At 45.1% G+C, this 22427-nt stretch overlaps 1 protein-coding gene across 1 annotated transcript in view; it reads left to right on the forward strand.

Annotated features, from left to right (window-relative positions):
* The first annotated feature begins 3314 nt into the window (after window positions 1-3314).
* tsnare1 (T-SNARE Domain Containing 1) overlaps window positions 3315-22427 on the forward strand; it is a 56546-nt gene continuing 37433 nt past the window's right edge. Inside the window, exons 1-2 of the mRNA XM_030371010.1 lie at window positions 3315-3396; window positions 19334-19442. Of these exons, the coding sequence (XP_030226870.1) occupies window positions 19358-19442 (85 nt within the window). The 5' untranslated portion in view covers window positions 3315-3396; window positions 19334-19357. The remainder of the gene's footprint in view (window positions 3397-19333; window positions 19443-22427) is intronic.

Genomic DNA, 22427 nt, shown 5'->3' on the forward strand with positions numbered 1-22427 from the left:
TCCCCCTCAGTCCTCCCCCTCCGTCCACTCCCTCCACCCCAGCCTCCATCCTCGACCACCACACTCACCCTTCACTCTCCCCCTTCGAATCTCACCCCCATCCCTCCACCCATACCACCAGTGGTTGTCAGGGGGACAAACACAAACACAAATGTACACATGCGCACTCTCACAAACACCACCACACAAACACACACACACACACACACGCAACATACACAATCACACAAGGCTGCATACAAAATCCTATACACACAAACCCCACACATATGCAAAGACATAAGCTCTAGGCCTACACGGTGAAGGAGACAGATGAATAGAAGCATTATGCAGATGAGCTCACATGTTCTCCTATAATTTTTAACTGCAGTCTCACATGCAATGTTAAACAGAACATTCAAGGACAAATATATCTAATTGGAAAGAATAGAGAAAATGCACATTATGAAATGAACAGTATTACATAAGTATTCAGTCATAACAATATTACAGTAATTACATCATAATGAATCACAACATTTTCTGGCATGATTCACATAATCACTTTTATTAGATCTTCTGTTTGTATATATTTATTTCTTGCATTTCCTTGCATTTAAATCAGAAGACCATGTTTGTTTATGAGATGGATTCAGAAAATTAATAGTATAATTGTATCAACACATTATGGCCATATTTATTCCTTCATAAATAAGGAATAAATATGTCTTTGTTTAAATTGCCTACTTGACTCCATGGCTGGCAACTGTCTTGTTGATCCTCTCTCTCTCGCTTTCCCTTTCTATCTCACACTATCTAAAAATTCCAAGGGCTTAATTCCCATAGTAAATGTGGATGTACAATGCCAAGATGGAAGAAAAAATAGAAATAGTTAGTCTCCCTCCCTTTCTCTCTCTTCCTCACACTGCCTAGACCCTCCCCATCCCAAGAGACATAGAGAGAGAATGAGGGTCAGAGAGCTCACCTTTCCAGCAGAGGAGCACTGCTCTCAGTGTAGCGTGGTTGATCAGCATTAAGAGGGGGGGTGCTAGTGACCAAGCATCGGCTCATTCAGTATGCCAGGATCTATGAATATGCAAATATGACGCACCCATTTGAAACTCCTTAATCCTACCGCAAATCCAAAGACCTCTGAATCTATACAGACCCCTAATAGTGTTGATAAATTTGTTTACTACAACACAGTGCATATGAGTTCAAGAGCAGGCACCTCAATTCAACTTTTGAAACAAAGTCAATGGTTTGTTGTAACAGATGTGATGGCAGCAAATAGACTAGCCTTCAACAAATCATTTACAGACTCGGATATTTACTCAATTTAAACGTCAATTTCACCTTGGATACAAACTAACCCGCTGCCCGAGATAAGGACATATATTGGGACCCCAGCAAGTAGGTAAAGTTTTGGGTCATAAAGGCTTTGTTTTTCAAGGAACCGTTTGCTTGCATCCTAAACCTGAACAGCGGTCTGTAGATTATAGCAGCACAAGACGCAACTTTGTGATAGTTGTCTACTGTTAGCGTAAGGTGATCCAGCATTTTTCCTTGTGGCGACTCAAGGAAAGACGCTGGCACCCTCAGCAGAACAGGCTTCATAAAACCGCGGAAGTGTGAAGAAGCATATTTGGTGCTAGAATACTAAACCAACACTTTGATTTGTGCGGTGGACAAAAAAAATATCAATGTTTTTCCTGTGTTTAATGTAGCAGTGACCACACTGCTACATTAAACACATGAAAACCCGAAACCTTTAAACCTCTTATGATGCGTGCTGTGTAGCTGTCTAGCTCTCTAGAAGGAAGACCAGCGTACATATTGAAACGTGGTGTTTCACCTCCTTTCGCTTCATACTCGTTGTTGCTGAAGGCCAGGATCTGTAAGCGCGTAATTGCCGAGCACAAACTGCGCCAGCGGTAAAAAACTCTTTAAATGTTTAAATCAACATCCATGTATGCCCATGTAGAAACACACTTTTTAAAATCCCCCTCTGAAAACTTCAAACACTTTGCACAAATGAGTTTCTCTTTGGTCGAATTTGTCTGTAGCGAAACATGAAACTAGGCGTAACTCCGCCCCATACAGCTGTTGGTTTCCAGCCCAGGCTCTTTGCCGTCTCGCCCGGGAGGTTCTGTTCTAACATCCTGGGTCGGCTGGATCCCTAATCACTGTGTCGCATACAGAATCTCTTTTTAGAAAGTGGCAAGGCTACCCCCGTCTGGAGTTTAATTATGAGAAGTTCACATGTTTTCATTGCTATAAAGACTAAGGTCTGGATGCTTAGAAGAAGTTAGGGTGTGTTCACACAGGCAGTTTTTTTATATTAAAAAACACCTGACCAGAGCGTTTTTTAACCAACTAAAAAACTGACAGGGGGGTTTTGTCTAGTTCATTCTAGAGCACAATGTTCTAGAGCACATATATTTTGCCAATCGGTTACAGTATCAAAGTGGTTTGACTACGCTACTTGTATCAGTGTCAACTAGTTACAATGTCGAGGATGAGAAAATTAGCCTTGTTTTGATGTTAGATACCAACGACGAGGATAACGACGAACCTTCCCGTTTGTGGGTGCATGATATAAACCGGGTACGGCAGCAGTACGGTAACGGTGCATTTCATAGTTTGATACAAGAGCTACGGTTTGATAATGCACGGTTCAGTGCGTATTTCAGACTCGACAAGAGTCAATTTGAAACCCTTTTGCGCATCGTTGCGCCTTGATTAATAAAGCAAGACACCCACATGAGGCAAGCCATATTTAAACAATACGTGTTTTGAGGACTTTCCTAGTGACGTAAGTTCTCGTTCATTGGTCAGCTGTCAAAAAACTGCCTGACGTCGGCTGCTTTTTCTTGGCGAGTTTAACTTTTCCCAACTTGAAAACCACCCAGAGCAGTGAAAAAAACCCGCTGGCAGCGGTGTAAAAGCACCCAGGATTTTTTTTCAAAAACACTCTGTATCATAGGAATATAATATAAAACATTCACTCGCACCAGAAAAAAAAACTGCCTGTGTGAACACGCCCTTTAAAATAGATTTTAATTTTTTTTCTCGAGAAGTGGATCTTGTATGCAACACTATTGTTATGCATCAGTAATACAAAAGCACAGATCATTAATAAGATAATGAGGTCTGGGATTTCTGTGTTCTATGTTTGCAACATAAAAAAAAGAAGCATATAAAAATTACAACCAGCAATCTTTTTTATAATCCCATCTCTACAAAAGTGGCCCATGGAACTGCAACTCCCAGAGTCCATTGCAGGGGCTTAGCCGGTCATATGACCAGGCAGGGGGGGGAAGCAGATGGCTCAGCATCACGTGATGTTGTTAGCAAAGCCAAGGAGCTGCTGCATCTGAGCCGAGCCACAGGCAACGTCCCCCTCCACACTGAAAGGTAAATCTGCCTCCTATCCTTCGAGGGATTTGCTCTGTATATATGTTTCATATGCGCCATGCCGACAGAGCTCTGGAGCTCCGGCAGCTGCCAAAAGCTAGCAACCAGGAGCAGTGAGGAGGAGCTAGGAGCAGGAGGAGTGTGGGAGAGGGGAGATGCACGAGGGGGGATGGGAGGCCATTCGGGATGCTATCGCCCCTGCTCTCCCTTTACACAACCAGGAAGCTCTGTTTTTTTTCACTTTGATTCTGTGCATATCTAATGCCTCAGGGTGTGAGGGGGTCTGTGTGCATGGGGAGAGTCCTATATTTTAATGCCTATGCATTTTTTCTGATGTGTGTGTGTTCTTTGGACCACTGGGTGTCTGCCATGGCAGTGAGGGTATGTGGGTTCTGTGGGTGAGAGAGGAAACTGCTGGCTCAGAGAGACAGCAGTTTCCTCTCTCACCCTGCCTCACACGATACCTCTCCTTCAAACAAAAACGTCCTTTCCCTTCCCTTCCCATTATCGAGCGAGAACAGAAGGTGCATTTGTTTGAGTCATTTTGCTTCTAATATAAGGGCAGTAGCTCTTTATTGTGATTTGAAATTGTTATTATTTAATTGTATTAATTTGTTCATTTGTACATTCTACATTTCTGATTAATGTATTCTAGATCTAAGCATCTACACACAAGCACACAAACACACACACACACACACACAAACACACACACACACACACACACACACACACACACACACACACACACACACACACACACACACACACACACACACACACACACACACACACACACACGCACACACAATCTCTTGTGGTGCTGAACGGACAGCTCCTCCCGGGGGTTCTGGATGTGGGACAACCACAGACAGTTGTCAACGGCAACGGACATCCATCCTCCATCTTGTCCCTGGTATTTACTGTCCATTCATAGTCAGCCATCTGCTGTGGTATTTGTCAATAATAATTAGAAATGTCTGGCTGACGATCAGCCTTCTCACCATGTTGGTAATATTTAGTGTGCTCGTTCTGTGTGGTTGGACTGTTGATCACGTAGGTAGAGCCTGGCATTACCACTGCCAGGGTTAGGGGTTTGAGTCCAGCTGGTGCGCTTAAGATAAGAACTCACCATGCTCCTATCTGTTGTTGAATGCACCCACCCAAAGGCATATATTAAATATTCATTTTAGTTGTAATCCTTATATTTTTCTGTAAACTCTCCCCTTGAAGTTGTGTTAACCTCATAGGAAAAAAGGGGTAAGGGTGTTAAGGATTGTTAACTTGGTTGTTTATCTCCTCTAAGATTCCGAAATATATTTTTTTATCTGACAATAACCCTGCATCCTGTGGCTAGATTAGTCTTTGATGAGAGAGAGAGAGAGAGAGAGAGAGAGAGAGAGAGAGAGAGAGAGAGAGAGAGAGAGAGAGAGAGAGAGAGATATGTTGTGGATTCATGGATTAGTTTGGGCTAATAGTTCATTGTTTAATTGATTTATTAAGGACCGTTAGCATGTTCGGTAATATGTGAGCTACACAATTATTTTATTACATTTTGCAAATCACTATCTGTTAAGGCTAGACAGGACATCGCTATGCAAATTGTGTTCAGCTTTGTCCACATGGCTTAACTGGATTGAAAGATGGGATATAAAATATACAAACTCTGTGTTTCTACAATTACCACTCACAAAGCAATGACCTACCCCTCCCCTCCTCGTGTTTGGTTTAGGCCAGATTTTTTACGAGGCCTTCTCACCACACCAATTTCCTCGGCGCTACGTTTGTTTTAACCACATTCAATTTCTCATCTCGCTGTCTGCAGGATTGAAAACCTCATTGATCATATCAGATTGGCTAAGTAATTGATTGTTACTGGTTATTAACCTCCCAGAACTTTGGACCCGCTCGCCAGCCGTCGAGAACAGCCTGTAATCAGTCACGAATGGCAGCTGCTAATGAAATTAGTTCCCGGTTCTGCCTCGCAACTTTGTTTGTTTCCCAAAGTATCGGCAAGGGCACGGAGATGCCGCGGCTCGCCTTCCCCCCCTGAGAATGGGGAGATAGAACAACAGAACGCATATAATGAGCTGATGTGTCTGTGGCGGCGTCTCTGTGATTACTCATTTGTCCGACCCAAAATATAATGAAGGGCAGATTGAGAGAGAGAGAGAGACAGAGAGAGAGAGAGAGAGAGAGAGGGAGAGAGAGAGACAGAGACAGAGACAGAGACAGAGACAGAGAGAGAGAGAGAGAGAGAGAGAGAGAGAGAGAGAGAGAGAGAGAGAGAGAGAGAGAGAGAGAGAGAGCGTGAGAGAGTAGTAAGAAGGGGAAAGCCAAACAAAATGAAACAGTCAGCGTCGCAATGGACACTTCCTGCTGTGGTAATTACAGTATCTCACTGCCGCTGTCTATATGGCAATTTAATCTTCAGAATGAACGCTGCAATGGACCTAGCCGTAATATTGAAACTGTTTTTCACTTCTGTTTATTTATTTCATTCATGTCATAGTTGTTCAATCCATTGCTGTGAGGACAATGACGTTGGTCACAAACTGTTTTTTCCATTTAGAGCTGACTCTATTTTGCCACTTCCAGCACCAACCAGCTCACAGCTTCCCACTGCTGGGTTGAACTTTAATGTAAGCCATAGCTGCAGGACTTGGATTTAGTATGGTTACAACCGCTCTGTTGACACAAGTGACATCATATGCTGTGGCCCCACTTAAAGGGCATTTATTAAAAAGACTTAAAGAGCAAAAATCCATCTTTTAGCGGAAATGATTGAAGGTGGAAAGTGTAAGATCGGATGTTCAAATCTTGATGAAATAATAGTTTCTAAGTTATGTGGAAGGTGTCTATGTATCGTGTTGCAAAGATAATTACTTTAGTTAGCAGCTCGCTCAGTTTGCGCCAGCCAATACTGTTTCATAATACTACATTGCACATCAAGAGGCGATGGCCGTCACTGCAGTGTCCAGTCTGCCCTCAGTCAGAGGGCGCATTCAAACCTCTTGTCAATCATGTCAAAGGTATGCTGTAAAATGTGATGCTGTCTCTAACTCACTTGAAGGAAAAAAACCTGACAAAGCCATAGCACAGATTTACTCGGGAACCAAGACGTCAACCAGTTAAGAACTGTGCCAGGGAGACCAACACATTTATGTAGTATGGCTGTAAGAATATTGTGGTTGAGTGTATCAAAAGCTTGACTCCGGTCAAGGACAACAAGGAGGGAGAGTGATTTGGTGCCCAAGCTGATTCTATTGTCGTTCACAACCTCCACGAGGCCGTTCCTCTGCTGTTATGGACCCAAGAGCCGGCAAAAATCCAATTCAGTTTTGGGTAAGAAAATCATTTAACTGCTGAAACAATTATTTAATTAAAGATTAAAGATTGGTCTTAAGTAGCTGATGATTGATGAATTAAAGATTTTTTAGAGCTTTCATCATAGCAGTCTGATATGTAGTTGGTAGAAAAACTGTAAAGAATGGATAATTATACCTTGGCTGCCACCTGTTAACCCTTAAGTCGCAATTAAGCCAGCGGCTGTGCAGGCCTAATTGTTGATGGTGCCCAAGGTAGGGAGAAGTCTGTGCATTATGTGTGTCAGTGTTCTCTTTAGTTTAGTTTTGTCATTGTTCCAGGTGGCTCGGTTTGCGGTTGGTCTTTTTTGGTTTGACAGTATCCGCGGTGAGTTGTTGACACTGTTAGGTAATTTAAAACAAATTTGACGCTCAGGTGCTAAAAAGTTTACGAGCTTACGTTTGATACCCATGCTAATAGGACACACCTGTAGCTGTAGCAGGTAACAAGCCTGTGGCTGTAGCAGATCGCAGGTAACACAGCTGTAGTGGTGGCATGTGACGGGTAGCACACCTGTAGATGTATTAGGTCATAGATATATATACTGACTAGATATCGCATTCGGCTTCAAAGCATTCTTCAACAAGGCCGCCATCTGCCACGGGATAACAACCCACTCTGACGGGGCGCATAGCTACCGCCACGGTAGCGATACGCTACCCATGACACATTAAGAGACTGCAAATGTAGCCTGAGTGTGTTTGTCTTGTTTGACTATGTATTCCGTTACCTTCATACTGTTTTAAAATCATTTATCAACCATGTCATTTATCATACGCGCTACGGCAGTTTAATACAATCTTGCAAGTACCATCATCACAACTTTCTGATAATACCATTGACCATTAACGTCACCACTTCTGTTGCAATAACCACTCAGACAAGTATGTCGTTGTCAAATTCCAGGTCTATTTATTTAGTTTAAAAGTTACATGTTAACGCAGCGTAAATGTTCGTCTTACAAGCGTCTTGTCCAGTCTTAGTATTAGAGATTGTGTGCCGCGTCAACAGGGTTTAAATTGACGTCATAACTTCTGGGTAAACCGGAAGTGACCCTGAGTTGTTGTAATTATTTTTATTGCTGTTTTAGTACATTTTGGCTATGCCAAAATCGAGCAATAGTACACGGTTTACCGTGCTTATGTTTCTAGCTTATACAGGGGAGAATTGTAGCCGTTTAAAGCTGTTAGGTAATTTAACTTGTAACACCCCTGTCTCACGTGTATATTGGTATGCGCCAATTAGTAGGGGAGGGAGAGGACTATTTAGGCTGACGCTCGTCAGTGGTTCGGGAGAGCTGATGGTGGAAGGACGTATGTCTAATTATTGCTCTCGTAAGTGACTTGTTTAAAGGTCCGGTATGCTGAAGTTTGAATGGAATATTTTTGTGACTCTCAAGCCCATTTATTTTGTTTAGCCAAAAGTATTTCTATTGTTGTCAGTAACACACCTATAGCTGTTGCTGGTAGGAGATAACCTGCATGAAGCTGTATAAAGTAGAAGGTAGCAAAGTAGCTGCTGTGGCAGGTTGCAGTCAGCCGACAGCAGGTAACACACCTGTAGCTATAGTAGGGAGAGATTCCTTTGCAGATAATTCCTTACACACAGCTTAACGTTGTTTGTGTGTGTGGGTGCGCATTTGTCCCTGCGTAATGTGTTTGCGTATATGCGTGACGAAAAAAGGTTCTTTGATAGTTGGCTCCTCATGATAGCATGAAGTGAAACATGTTTCACAGCTCAAGTTGAATTTCCACACTTGCTTCCCCCTCACCGATCCAGTCTTGAGAGGTTTGCGTGCATGCATGTGCATCTGCCGCGTATGGGTGTCTGATGCTCCAGTGAACATATCGTGTGAGCCTAGGAGACACAATAGAGCTATCAATGCATCCACAGGGCTGGGTTTAGGTGGGTGTGTGTTCGTTGCGGTGGATGTGTTTTCTTCTCTGCGTGACTCATGGCTCATGTCGCCATGGTGACAACGGGGAGGCATTATGGGAATGTAATCTCCAGGAAGTGATCGCCCCAAGTCCAAGCATATGTGGCAGGAGCAGCACACCAGAAGGGCCTGGTGCGGATGTCCAGTTGGCCATCTGCTGCCGTCCCACCCAGCCAGGAGCAGGACGCGCCCACCGACCAAACACTCTGAAGAATGGGTATTAGTTCTCCCAGGAGCTCCTTCTCCCAGACCCGACCCCTTAGACACTGTCAGCGGGAACGCAAGGAAGTGTTGTTGATGAGGAGCGATGGCGTCGTGCATCATGTACGGACCAAGGGGTGGGTGGCAGTTTTAAAGGAGGAGGAGTAGGAGACGCAGCATGAGATCAGGCCATCGTTGTGGCCGGAGACCAGACCTGTTCTTCGGCCAAGTTATAAGCCGCACCAAACGGGGAGGCCATTACCTGGGACAGTCTCACCGAAGACCGGAGCAGAAGGCATGTGGAGAGGCAGCCTGTTAGCAGGCTGGTAGCAGAGGCATGGTGGTGCATCTGTCAAAGAAAGCACTGGATCTGTATGTGTGGATGATTGTGCTGCCTTGGGAAGAGGTAAAGCATAATCCATGAGTGATGAAACGAACGCCAACGCCACACGGACCCACGCACACACACACACACACAAACACACACACACACACACACACACACACACACACACACACACACACACACACACATGCACATACACACATGCACTCACAATCCCACATGCACACACACAATCACATGCATGCGCACACACACACACACACACACACACACACACACACACACACATATACACACACACATGCACTCAAAAATACACACACACACACACACATGCACACACAATCACACAAGAACACACACACACGCACACAAACACATTTATACACATAGACCCACAATCACACATGCACACACTCACGCACGCACACACACAAATTTATACACATAGACTCACAATCTCACACATAGAAACACATAGAAACACACAGAAATGCATGCATGTGTACAGACATACCCACATACACGAACTCCCACACAAAGGCACACACACACACACACATTTGATACATTTATTTGGAATGACCAGTACTACAACACCATAGCATCCAAATATTAATAAAGAGCCTATTTATGTCCAAAACAACACAAACACTTTGCAGGTAACCACAACCAAGTGAATCAGTAGAGATACATGTATAGTTCAAGTTGTATCATGGGTAGAGATAACAGCGCCTTCTCCATACATGGAGACTGCCGATGATTTCTGACACAGAGCAGTACTTGGCTATTTGCTTAGAGTTCTTCTTATTGAATCCAGCAATTTGCAATCCTCTAACACAGAGTCTATGAACATGTCCAAGGCTACCATAAATTAGTCCAACTAGCTTTGTGCTATAGCCAGCTATTGTTAAAGCATGTATTAATGGCAGGTATTTTAACATCTTTTCAGAGAAACACAGGTCCATATACAGGTCAAAGCAACAGCCCACTTCCAGAATCACAATCGTTTTTAAAAGATCAGGTGTATTTGGAGAATCTTTAAGAACATTTTCTAGGGAATTATCATTTACATTTCTGAACCAGTTAAGTTGTATTCTTTTGTTTGTATGTATTGTGCTTAGTCCATGTACTTTGCGCAGTTCATTCGCTGTGATGTTGACAATGCGATCGTGACGTGCAATGTATAGTCCTTTAAATGTGGGACAACCCACACACACACACACACACACACACACACACACACACACACACACACACACACACACACACACACACACACACACACACACACACACACACACACACACATACTCTCAAAGTTTGCAGATGGGTATTGGAATGAAAATGCCCCCCCACTTTGTGTTGACTCTCCAGTCCGTCCACCTGGCCTCCGTGGCCCCCGATGATGAGGTACCTCCCGTCTCCCCCCCCAGCTGGCAGAGCTGTTGAAAACGTTGTCCCACACCCATGAATGTGACTTCCTCTTCAACCGCGGCTTCACATCTGCCTCTTGGAGATACGAGCGGTCTTATCCTGGCACAGCCCTCCAGAAATAATCCATCTCTTCTGCCTTCCTTCCGCCTTTTTTTTCTCTTCTTGTTAGGCCATTCTCCCCCCCCCCCCCCCTCCCCTCCCCACCCCAAGAAGCCCCCTGTTCTAAAAATACTATCAGCTAATATCACCGTTCCTGCCTTGAGGAATGGCCGTTGGAGCGGCGGTGGCTGGTTCCGCCGCTCCAACGGCCATTCCTCAAGTCAGGAACCGGCGGTGGCTGGTTCCCCCAGCTCTGAGGCAGAGCCAGCACTGCTGTCTCCAAAGGTCAGCCGCAGAAGGAGGTCAGAGGACGTCTACGCTGTGGCCCGCTGTCCTTTTAGAGAAAGGCCACCGCCAGAGAGGAGGGAAGAAAGGGAGGGGAGGAAACAAAAAACAATCAAATAACAAGATGAAAGCGTGTAGGGGCGAGTTGGATTATGAATATGCAAAAGGTGTGTGAGAGGGGGAGAGGAATGGGGGGGGGGGGGGGGTCCCCTTCAGCACCATCACCTGCTCCTTGCCATGATGCAGCGTGGCAGAGCAACCCACCCCTCCCACAAGGGGCATAGTTAGGAAGCATCATTAAGGTGTGGGGGTTGGGGAGGGGACAGCCTATCAGGGGCGTGTCTGGGTGGTTTCTTCCTCCTGAAAAAAGATATGTCACCTTGTAATGTAATTTCTCTGCATTTATTCTTTCGGGGATGACTTAGCTATTCCAGCAGGGCATGGAGGTCAAGAGAATAGTAAAATGTTTGTACGGTATTTGTTAGAGCCCAACTGAGTGTATAGTTGTATAGTTGTCCCACTGCCTTTGACAATTAAATGGAATAAGGTCAGAGAGCACAACCACCTTTCCCCGGTCCTTTCAAACAAATGAAACCCACGCACAGCTTCCCCCACCCCCCACCCCCCCCCCCCCCCCCCCCCCCCCGCCCCATCCGAAGGTCAGCCCCTCGCTGAGCATTCCTACTGCTTCACAACATCTTCCTCTATCTGTTTGTAGACCGATCGGTGGTCCCCTTTTCTCCCTCTTTATTTCGGTCTCTCTACCTCACTCTCTTCCTTGACCCCCTTTCTCCCTCTATGTCTCTCTCATGCTATCTGTCTACCCCTCTCTTCCTTTCCCTTTCTTCCTTTCGGTCTCTCTCTCTCTCTCTCTCTCTCTCTCTCTCTCTCTCTCTCTCTCTCTCTCTCTCTCTCTCTCTCTCTCTCTCTCTCTCTCTCTCTCTCTCTCTCTCTCTCTGTCTCTCTCTCTCTCTCTCTCTCTCTCTCTCTCTCCTGCTCTCTCTCTCTCTCTCTCTCTCTCTCTCTCTCTCTCTCTCTCTCTCTCTCTCTCTCTCTCTCTCTCTCTCTCTCTCTCTGTCTCTCTCTCCTGCTCTCTCTCTCTCTCCTGCTCTATCTCACTCTCTCCTGCTCTCTCTCATTGCTCTCTCTCCAAAGTGTTATTGATAATCACACAGCCAAGCTGTCTGCTCAGGCCTAGACACCTGGAGTGCTAATACAGCCACAGATGCTTGGTTTCAAAACACAACAAAAGCACATACATCATCGCTGCGGGACTGAGCTCACGATGACACTAACCATTAGGAAAAAACAACAACTTTGTGAATAAAAAAGATAAAAGTCTAAGCCGGTGGTCAACTACTTTCAAGTAACGAGCTGTGAATGGCTGTTTAGTGTGACCCCAGTGTTTTATCTGCCACCTTTCTCTGATCCTACTTCCTACTGACCGGAGAAGCAATTTAGGAGTCCGCAAAGTGGTCCAGTGTAAAGTGGAACCGGGTTTACCCAAGCCAGGAAATGGTTCCCGGAGCATAGGTTGTTTGTGTGTTTGTGTATGTTTTTGTGTCTGTGTGTGTGTGTCCATTTTGTGTGTTGCGTTGTCTAAAGTATGTTTGTTTCTTGTGCATTGCATGTGTGTGTCTGTGTGTGTGTGTGTGTGTGTTTGTTTGCATGTGTGTGTGAATGCTACCTGGAACAGGGCATTTCCTTATAGCATTCCGTGTCTGTTGAAGAAAATTACTTGAAGATATGAGGTATATAGAGATATGCGATATAGAGAATACTGCGTGTAATCTGGTGATGACACTGAAAGGCACAGCAAAAGGCATATTTTATGACATGCAAAATATATCCATGTTGTAAAATGTCTTAATAATACCAGTAATGTTTGACAGCTCTAGTTCATTTGAAATTTCAAGTCAGTCTGAACCGGTTCTGAGTGAACAAACAAAGGTCTTTAGTTACCGCTTGAAAGAAAATTGCTCTCAACATGATTCAAGAAAACCCCAATTAAGGAGTCATTCCAATTAAAGTATAGGAGAGAGAAAATAGGACTGAGAGTGAGATAGTGGTGTGTCCTCTGCCTCTTCTAATGGGGTGAGTGGCTCAGTATTCGCCTGCAAACTGTCACTCAGTCCACACTGTTATGGTGTCTTTGTCTTCCAGCGGTAATAAATACAGGACAAACGCCATTAAAGATCGGATTTCAGCTACCGATAGATACATCCAAATCTCTCTAGCGGATGACCGCGAAAAATAAAAAGTGGAACTGGGCTTGAGACTGTTTGGCTAGAAACGGTTGATTGCTATGCTAATGTAGTGCTAATGTGTTGGTGCTGTTGACAAATGACAATATTCTCGCATTACTATATTTTTAATTTTTAAAGCCACAAACTAAATACTCCAGCATCTGGATGGACAATGGACACAGTGTCCAGGCTAACTCTGGCGTCCCTTCTGCGACTTCATCACCACTGACCTTTCTTTACAGGCTCTACTATAATGATACATGTTTTATTTTCTACATTTGCATCCCTTCATTCAAATTTTTGCTACTTAGAACAGCCTAAGCCACTGCCTTTGCGCCTCAGAATTTACTGATTCGGTTACAAGCCAGAATCTTTGAACCATTATTATATCCTTCTTGAGGATTTTGCTCTTTTTCATACAAAAAACATACACCAGACATTGTTTCATTTTGCGGATGTTAAAGTGTCTTCCGCAAAAGAACATCAAGAGGGCTGCCTTTGATTTTTATAGTGACTTTCAAGTGACCATGCAACCTTTTTAGAGTCTTCAAACAAATGAGCCATGTACTTCCTTTGCCGCTTTCCTTTGAAGGTCGGCCTTTGATGTAAGGATATTGGTGATTTTATGCTTGGTGATTTTTACAGTGAGTTATTATTGAATACCACAGCTTTGTCAACTCTTTTTAAGTGAGATGTGAACGGCTGCATTAGAACAGGGAACAATGACAGCAATGAAGATGAGCTATTTGGTCTGAACAGCTAACATCTGCCGGTGTCCTCTTCTCTGATCCTTCTCATTGACGTCTCTCAGGTTCCCTTTGTAACGTCAGACATCACCTGCGTTCTTTCCTATCAAACTGATATCCAGTGCAGGGTATAATATTGCCAGGCTGGATGTCTTTTGTGTCTGTGTCAAAGCGTTCAAAGTCGGGATTCCCGGCTCACTCTCTCACCAGAGGAGAATGATTCACCAAGGTGTGACATGTGCCCCCCCCCCCCCCCCCCCCCCCACCCGCCTTCATGTCTTCACCCCCACGTGGACACCCCCGCTCGCGAATGATTCACCCTGGTGACATGTGCCCTCCCCCCCCCCCCCCCCCCCCCCCACCCGCCTTCATGTCTTCACACCCACGTGGACACCCCCGCTCGCGCTCCTGACGCCTCAGACATCGTGGCAGCAGGTGCCAGTGTGTGGGGGCCGGGTTTATTTTTGGAATAGAAAAGGGGCGATTTATCTCAATAATGACTCTTTTTTGGGGAGTAGTGACAAGGCAATTTCTCCGCCCAAAGTAAGGGAGCATTTGTGAATGTTTGTGTATGTGTATTTGTGTTTTTTTGTGTGTGTGTGTGTGTGTGTGTGTGTGTGCGTGTGTGCGTGTGTGCGTGTGTGTGTGTGTGTGTGTGTGTGTGTGTGTGTGTGTGTGCGTGTGTGTGTGCGTGTGTGTGTGTGTGTGTGTGTGTGTGTGTGTGTGTGTGTGTGTGTGTGTGTGTTTTTTCGGGAGTAGAGGAGGTGGGTGTAGCAGGGGCTTTACTGAACTGCACATGATCAATCCCTCAATTTGGCTGTGTCAGCTGAAGGTGTGTGTGTTTTTGTGTATGTGTGTGTGCATGCGTGTTTATGTTGTTGTTTGTGTCCACATTTGTGTGAGTTTGCAGATTTGTGTGTTTATGTGTGTGAGTGTGTGTGTATGCACGCATTTGTGTTTGTTTCTGTGCGTGTTTGTGTGTGTGTGTGTGTGTGTGTGTGTGTGGTTGTGTGTGTGTGTGTTTGTGTTTCTGTGCGTGTTTGTGTGTCTGTGTGTGTGGTTGTGTGTGTGTGTTTCTGTGTGTGTGTGTGTTTGTGTGCAGGAGGGAAAGGAGGGATAAAGCAAAGCCAGTCCCTGCGAATTCTGTCAAATAGAGAGAAGGAGAAAGGAAAATAACTAAGATGAAACGTTCATATGTTTTTTGTCTTAAATGTCAAGATTGGGTCACGCTATCTATTATTTTATTCAAATCTTGTATGCCAAATATATTAAGCAAGACGTCTTAATTATTGAATTGCATAAACTTTGCAATCGAACGAGCATAAACATTTATGTTTTGTCCATTTATTAATTCAACAACAAATACAAGAAATGAAATCCGTTTCTCGTATTGTTTTTCCATAACCTTACCCAAACCTCCCCTAAGGGGTTTAATATACAATATATATATATATAGTCTATATATATATATATATATATATATATACATATAATATTTATAATGGTATCAGATAGACTCTCTAATAACGTCTTGGCTGTTGAATGCCAAGCTGCACAAGTTACCTCAGAGGCATCCCTGTCCAGCATGGCCTAATAAAACAGTGTGAGTGACCACGGCCTCACATGATGGACCAGCAAATAACGCAAACGGACATTTTAAGGTTGGTAAATTAATCAGACATAACTCACTTTATGTGCCATAGGCACATCAATTGAATGTCATGTGGGACAGTTATTTATGGTTGAGTGTGTCCGCTGTAACTACCATCAGAACCTCATTTGGGCTGGGCAAGCCTCCGCGGACACAGCTCCACGGGGGGCTGTGGGGGAGGGGGGGCTGTGGTGAGTTGGGGGGCACACATAACATCAGGCCTCTAAATAGCTTTTGTTTGCGGCGCCTGTGGATCGCTTGCATGCAGCTCAGATAATAAAACTGGTATTCCTTCTGGTCACTGCTCAGTGGTCCTCAATGACATTTATCTCTCTTTGTCGCTGGTGTTTGTGTTTTTGATAATGAAGTGCCACCAAACAAAAAGCGCATATACACCACACACATACACAGACACATTTATACCCCAATAGAGTTACACAAATCTGCTTCATACACTTCCAGACACACGATACTATATCCGTCCTGCAGCTTCCCCATGGAGGCTGGGTTGTTGGTTCTCATCCCTGTCTCAGGCTTATTGAATCCTGCTTATACTGCTCCTCTGCTGCTCTCTTGCACTGATGGGGACCACTGGGAGAGAGGATGGTAGGGGGGGACAGACAGGTGGACGTGTGTGAGTGTGTGTGAAGGAGGGGGGAGGTGGGATTGGAAGTCAGGCCGAGTGAACAACTGGGTGACCGGTGAGTGGCATCAACCGGTCCCTTCTGTTGTCGTGTTTCCCAAGTGGCCTGATGGGGAGCCGTACCCCCCACTCCTCCGCCTTCCTCTCGGGAAGGGGGGGGGGGGTGCTTCCATGTGACCTGGCTAACATGGTTCACGTGTATGTGTGTGTTTGTGTGTGTATGTGTGCTTGTGTGTCCATCCACTCTTTGCATGGTCCCTCCGGGACATGGAGATGTACATATGTGCAATCAGGCGGCTTGATGAACCATGCAGATAAAGAAATAAATATTAGTGCTGTCAAGCGATTAAAATATTTAATATTAAAATATTTAATATTAATTTCATAGTTAACTCGCGATTAATCGCAATTTTTTTTCTATTCTAAATATCCCTTGATTTCGTGCCACTAGCCTTTTAGTGAGATCAGAGAGTGTTGAGAAGGACAGTAATAAAATATATTTGGTAAGATGGATATAAGAAGACAGACCCGCAGTGAATTCAACCCGGTGCATGACAGTGGTAGGCCTACCGTAAAACTTCAATAGCCCAGGCTTTTATTTGTTTCAATCACTGAACTTTCGAACAAAACTCTTGCTCAGCAAAGATGGGAAATACAATCACATTTATTATTTAAACCAGTATGAATGTTCCTACCGTACGTTGGCTTATACTCATTAACAGGCTATCGAATAACGCCTACACACACACACACACACACACACACACACACACACACACACACACACACACACACACACACACACACACACACACACACACACACACACACACGGTGGTAACCGGGGTGGGCCGTTAACGTTTCGGGGCTGTCGGGCTGAGTACTGTGGGATAACAATATTGCGTTTATAAAAGTTCCTTGTAGCGCCGTCCTGCAGCCTGAGCTGTCGGCTCAGGCTGCCGAGAGAGGGAGAAGAAATATATATATATATATATATATATATATATATATATATATATATATATATATATATATTATAACCCAATTCCCAATTGACTTTTATTAGTTCATATCATTTATTTTTTAAATAGATGCCGTTTACCCTTTTCCTTCCGTTCACTCTGCACCCTGAACAACATACTTGTTGTGGTAACATACAAACTATTTGGCTTTCCAGACATCCTACCAGCTGCAGGTGTAGTCCAACGCGACTGGTTGTTTTATAGATATAAAGCATCTGCTACATTATTTATAGATCTGTATGTCAATTGCCGTCAAACTCCCACTTGTGTACCAAAGCATTCTTTGTAAGTACTGAACACGCAGCATTGTACTTTAACAGCACTTGAGTAACTAAACTTACTGCCTTTTATACACTGACACGATTGAAAACTGTTTTTCACTATCTATATATTGATGTAATACACCTACACACGCATTATACCATCTCTACCACTAATAACCACATTTATGCATCCAGTTTATGACGTCTTATTTCTTTTATTAGTCGTAAAAAAAACATTTACATCTACACAAGCGTGCTAGGGATGCAGGAGGGAGGGATGGGGAGAGAGAGAGTGAGAGAGAGGGAGAAGGCAGAGAGAGGTTGGGAGGGAGACAGAGAGAGATGGATAAGGGAGAGAGAGGGAGAGAGAAAAAGAGGGAGAGAGGGGTAAGGATGGGTAGAGGGAGAAAGAGGCAATGAGAATAGAGCGATAGAGAGTGACAGAGGGAGGAGGAGAGAGAGAGAGCTGTGAATGTAACTGTCCATATGTCTCTGGCGATGACGCTCATGCAGAGGTGTGAGTGTGAGATCGCTCGCGCTTGTGTGTGTGTGTGTGTGTGTGTGTGTGTGTGTGTGTGTGTGTGTGTGTGTGTGTGTGTGTGTGTGTGTGTGTGTGTGTGTGTGTGTGTGTGTGTGTGTGTGTGTGTGGGCGGCAGGGTTATGGGGGTTATGCTGATGAGTCAGTGGAGATAGATACAGAGTGGGAGTGCGGGTATGTCACAGAGTTCTTGAGTAACATCTACCTATATAACTGGGTCCTGATGAAGGCGTGAGCCCCTCACAGCCCTGAATGGTGAGTTGTTCAAGCAATGTTTTGTTTGTGACCTCACAGCCGTGTGCATGAGAGTCTGTTTATATGCATGAGCGGCGTATGTAGCCATCAGGGAGCATCTTCGTCTGGTCAGACTGAGCTGAGCCCGGCGGCACATTGGGTACGCATTACCGAATAGGGTGTGTGTGTGTTTATGTGTGTGTGTGTGTGTGGGGGGGGGGGTAGTATACATTACTGAGGGAAGAGGGGGGCATCGGCAACGGGGCTTTTGAAAATCAACCAAGAGCAAAATATTGTTTGCGGACTGCCAAGCGAAATTAATCTCCCTACTCCATGAAAAACTTTAATCGGATTAAACGTTTTCGTGGCCGAGCGAATCCCGTCTCCTGTCTCCCCTCTCCCCTCTCCCCGCTCCCCTCTCCATGCTCCCCTCTCCCCTTCCCTGGTCTCCCTCTCACAAGCCGGGACTCAGGGATCCCCCCCCTCCTCCCCCTTCTCCCCCACCCCACCCCGTCCCGCTCTGCACTCTCAATCCTGCGCCAACATTGTGCCAAACAATGATTACAGAGTGTAATCACGCGCTTCCCGCTCTTCTGAATGGCCGTCTTTCACGGGTAATCAAGTGCGACAGTGTAAGCAGGGCACGCGCCACTCGGCATCCAGAGATTATTTTTAGTTTCTTCACCTCGACGGGTCGTCGTCGACAACGACAACGTGTCCTTGGCAGAAAGAATGAACAGCGCCTCCGGAACGGCACGTATCTCAGGACACGTGTGTAGAAAAATACAATAAACCCAAATCATACAATCAAGTATAACATTCTTTCTCCTTTTCACGTGTCGCTAACGCGTAAGTGTGCATGGGCGTGTGTGTGTGGGGCGTCCCGCCGTCACTGATACTGACTGACTCCTCTTCCACTCTCAGGTCGTCCCGCACCCGCCAGGCACCATGTCGTACGGCTCCATCGACGAAGGCTCCTTCGGGCCCCGGAACCCCTTCGGAGGCCCCAGCAGTCAGGGCTACCGACCCGTGGGTAAAGACGGCACATTCATCCATTCACACAGCGTGACGGCCTCCTCACCCGCTCCCTCCCTGAGCTGCTCCACACTCCCTCACAGACCCAGCGGCGCAGCGGTGACTCTGATTCCCCGTTGTTAAGGAAGAAGTGCACGCTCTGACGGGCAGGCCGGTTTGGTGTTGAGAAAGTTTCCCCGATCCCCCTCCTGTGTGTGTTTGCACCCTCTTGACCCCTTGGGGAGAGCAATCTGGCAGCGCAGTCCTCTGGAACGAGTGTGTGTGTGACTCTGTCTTTCTGCTTTGACTTTATGTGTGTTTATGTGTGTGTGTGTGTGTGTGTGTGTGTGTGTGTGTGTGTGTGTGTGTGTGTGTGTGTGTGTGTGTGTGTGTGTGTGTGTGTGTGGTTGTGTGTGTGTGTGTGTGTGTGTGTGTGTGTGTGTTTGTCTGTGTGTGTGTGTGTGTGTGTGTGTGTGTGTGTGTGTGTGTGTGTGTGTGTGTGTGTGTGTGTGTGTGTGTGTATGTGTGTGTGTGTGTGTGTGTGTGTGTGTGTGTGTGTGTGTGTGCATTTTTTTTTGTATTTGTGTGTGTGTGTGTGTGTGTGTGTGTGTGTGTCTGCATTTGTTGTGTATTTGTGTGTGTGTGTGTGTGTGTGTGTGTTTGTGAATGAATGTGTGTGCGTGTGAATGTGTGTGTGTGTGGGCATTTGTGTGTGTGTGTGAGTGTGTCTGTATTTTTGTGTGTGTGTGTGATTGGATGTATGTATATGTGTGTGTGTTTGTGGGAGGGGGGGGGCAGGAGGTGGTGTTTGTGAAGTGTGTTTGGAGGTGTTTGTGCATATGCATTTGTGTGTGTCTGTCTGACTGTCTGTGTATGTGTTTTGGGGATGCAGAAAGCCTCTTATTTTGCGACCATAAGTGCGTCACTATTCAACAGGAATACATGATCTATACAATACAATAAACACTTGTCCAATGGCCTCAAAACTACAATGAAAAAATCCGAAAATGGAAAGACACAGAGAGAGGATAGTAGGGAGAATATGATTAAGACATTACATGCCATATTTTCTCTCTTAATATCTTCCTGTTCATTTTTTTTTTCATTCATTGAATCATATTCAAGACGTACTCCCCACGCTGATGGGATCTGGCACTCGGGGGGAGTTAACTGACACAAGAAATTATGTCACATTTCACATGCACAGCGGAGAGGGGGGGGAAACGCCACGTTCAACACACACAGCGTCACAGCACAGCTTTGTGGCCCCGCTCCCACATACAGTGAACTCACTGCCTTCACTCAAGCTGACAGTCAGCCCGTCTTCCTCTCTCTCATTGTCACCCCCTGTCTCTCTATCTCACTCCCTCAGTCTCTGTCGTTGACTGTCTCTCTCTCTCTCTCTCTCTCTCTCTCTCTCTCTCTCTCTCTCTCTCTCTCTCTCTCTCTCTCTCTCTCTCTCTCTCTCTCTCTCTCTCAGATTGGGAGCCGCAGTCATGGGAAAGGGGTTCTTTGATCAAATTGTTAGTTTATTGGTGCAGTGCGTGTGTGCATTTGAATCTGTGAGTGAGAGTGTGTGTGTATGTATGTGTGTGTGTGCGTGTGTGTGTGTGTGTGTGTGTGTATAATGTGTGTGTGTTTGAATGTGTGTGTTGTTGTGGATGAGTGTTTGTGTCTGTCGGTGTATTTGCACGCCTGTGTTTACATGTGCATGTGTAATGTGTATATTTGTGTGCGTGTGCGCGCCTGTGTATGAAAGCGTGAAGCCTGTCAGATTTGCAGCGAGGGGCTGTCTGTGCAGCGATGCCCGTTCAGTGGAGGGAGCTCAGGAAATGATCAAAGCCCAGGTTAAGTCCCTAACAGAGCCGCCACTCAAACTAATCTCCCGCCTCCTTTACTGCGCCGAAAACTGTCAACCTCCATCAGTAACTCCGCCTCTCTCTCGTCTGGAGAATTAACGCTGTTAAATACTGAAATATGAATATTTATATGCATATCCTGTGTGTTTGCTGCAGTGCTTTAGTTTATTTTGCCGTCATTATCGCTTTTGAAAAGTGAAAAGTTCAACTAAATTTTTTTTGGCTTCTATTTTTAAAACTAATTCATTACAATATCCATTTAGAAAATGGTAATTACAAACATATCAATGCATTCCCATACATTTCCATACAAAAGGCCTGTGGTGAGCAAAGTGAACCTCTTTATTTAGCTGCTCTCTTGGGAAGAGTAGGAGGATAGGACTGAGCACGGAGATGTTGGCAATAATTATTCCGGGGTGTGCGTGTCTCTAGGATGACGTGCAGGGTAGTGTCTGAGTGGGAGAGCTTGTATTGTCATCCTCTGAGATATCTTCAGTACTGTTCAGTACGCTGAATGGATCAGCCTCTTCCGGTGGGAACAAAAGAAGGTGTTGTCTTACGGAAACAGCAGTCAGACTTTACCATACTCTGTTCATCTGTGTTCTAAACAACTCTGTAAAAGAGCAGAAAAGAGGAATATTTGGAAACTAACCAATCAAAGAAATCCCCCCCCCCCCTCTCGGCCCCCTCCCTCCCTACATCTCTCTGCCATTGAACACAAGTGCTGCGATCATAAACCTTTGATTGACAGGCAAGAAGGACTCCTTGAACTGATCAGTGCCCTATACCACGAAGCTCGCTGAACATACCCAGGCTTTCTTGGGAAAACCTGGCTCGACAGAGCCGCAACTCGCAATCAGAGTTAAATGGTACCACGAAGCTCACTTTAGATTCAATTAGCTGAACCAGGTTTTCCGCTTTAGGTTCAGTGCGCGTTCACGTGAAAGGGGCGTTTTCATTTTTCTCACCTTTACGATAGATCAAGCAGTCTATATGCGTATAAGTGAAAATATTCTGCATATTGTCTGTAAAATAACTATGCCAAATGCAGAATTGTTCGCCATTAATCCAAATAGAATGATGATGATTTAAAGTGCATAAGCAACGTCCATCCTGCCTTATTCTATCATTTAGGGAATTCACTT

The sequence above is a fragment of the Gadus morhua genome, chromosome 11 (genome assembly GCF_902167405.1).
Source record: "Gadus morhua chromosome 11, gadMor3.0, whole genome shotgun sequence".
Classification (NCBI taxonomy): Eukaryota; Metazoa; Chordata; class Actinopteri; order Gadiformes; family Gadidae; genus Gadus; species Gadus morhua.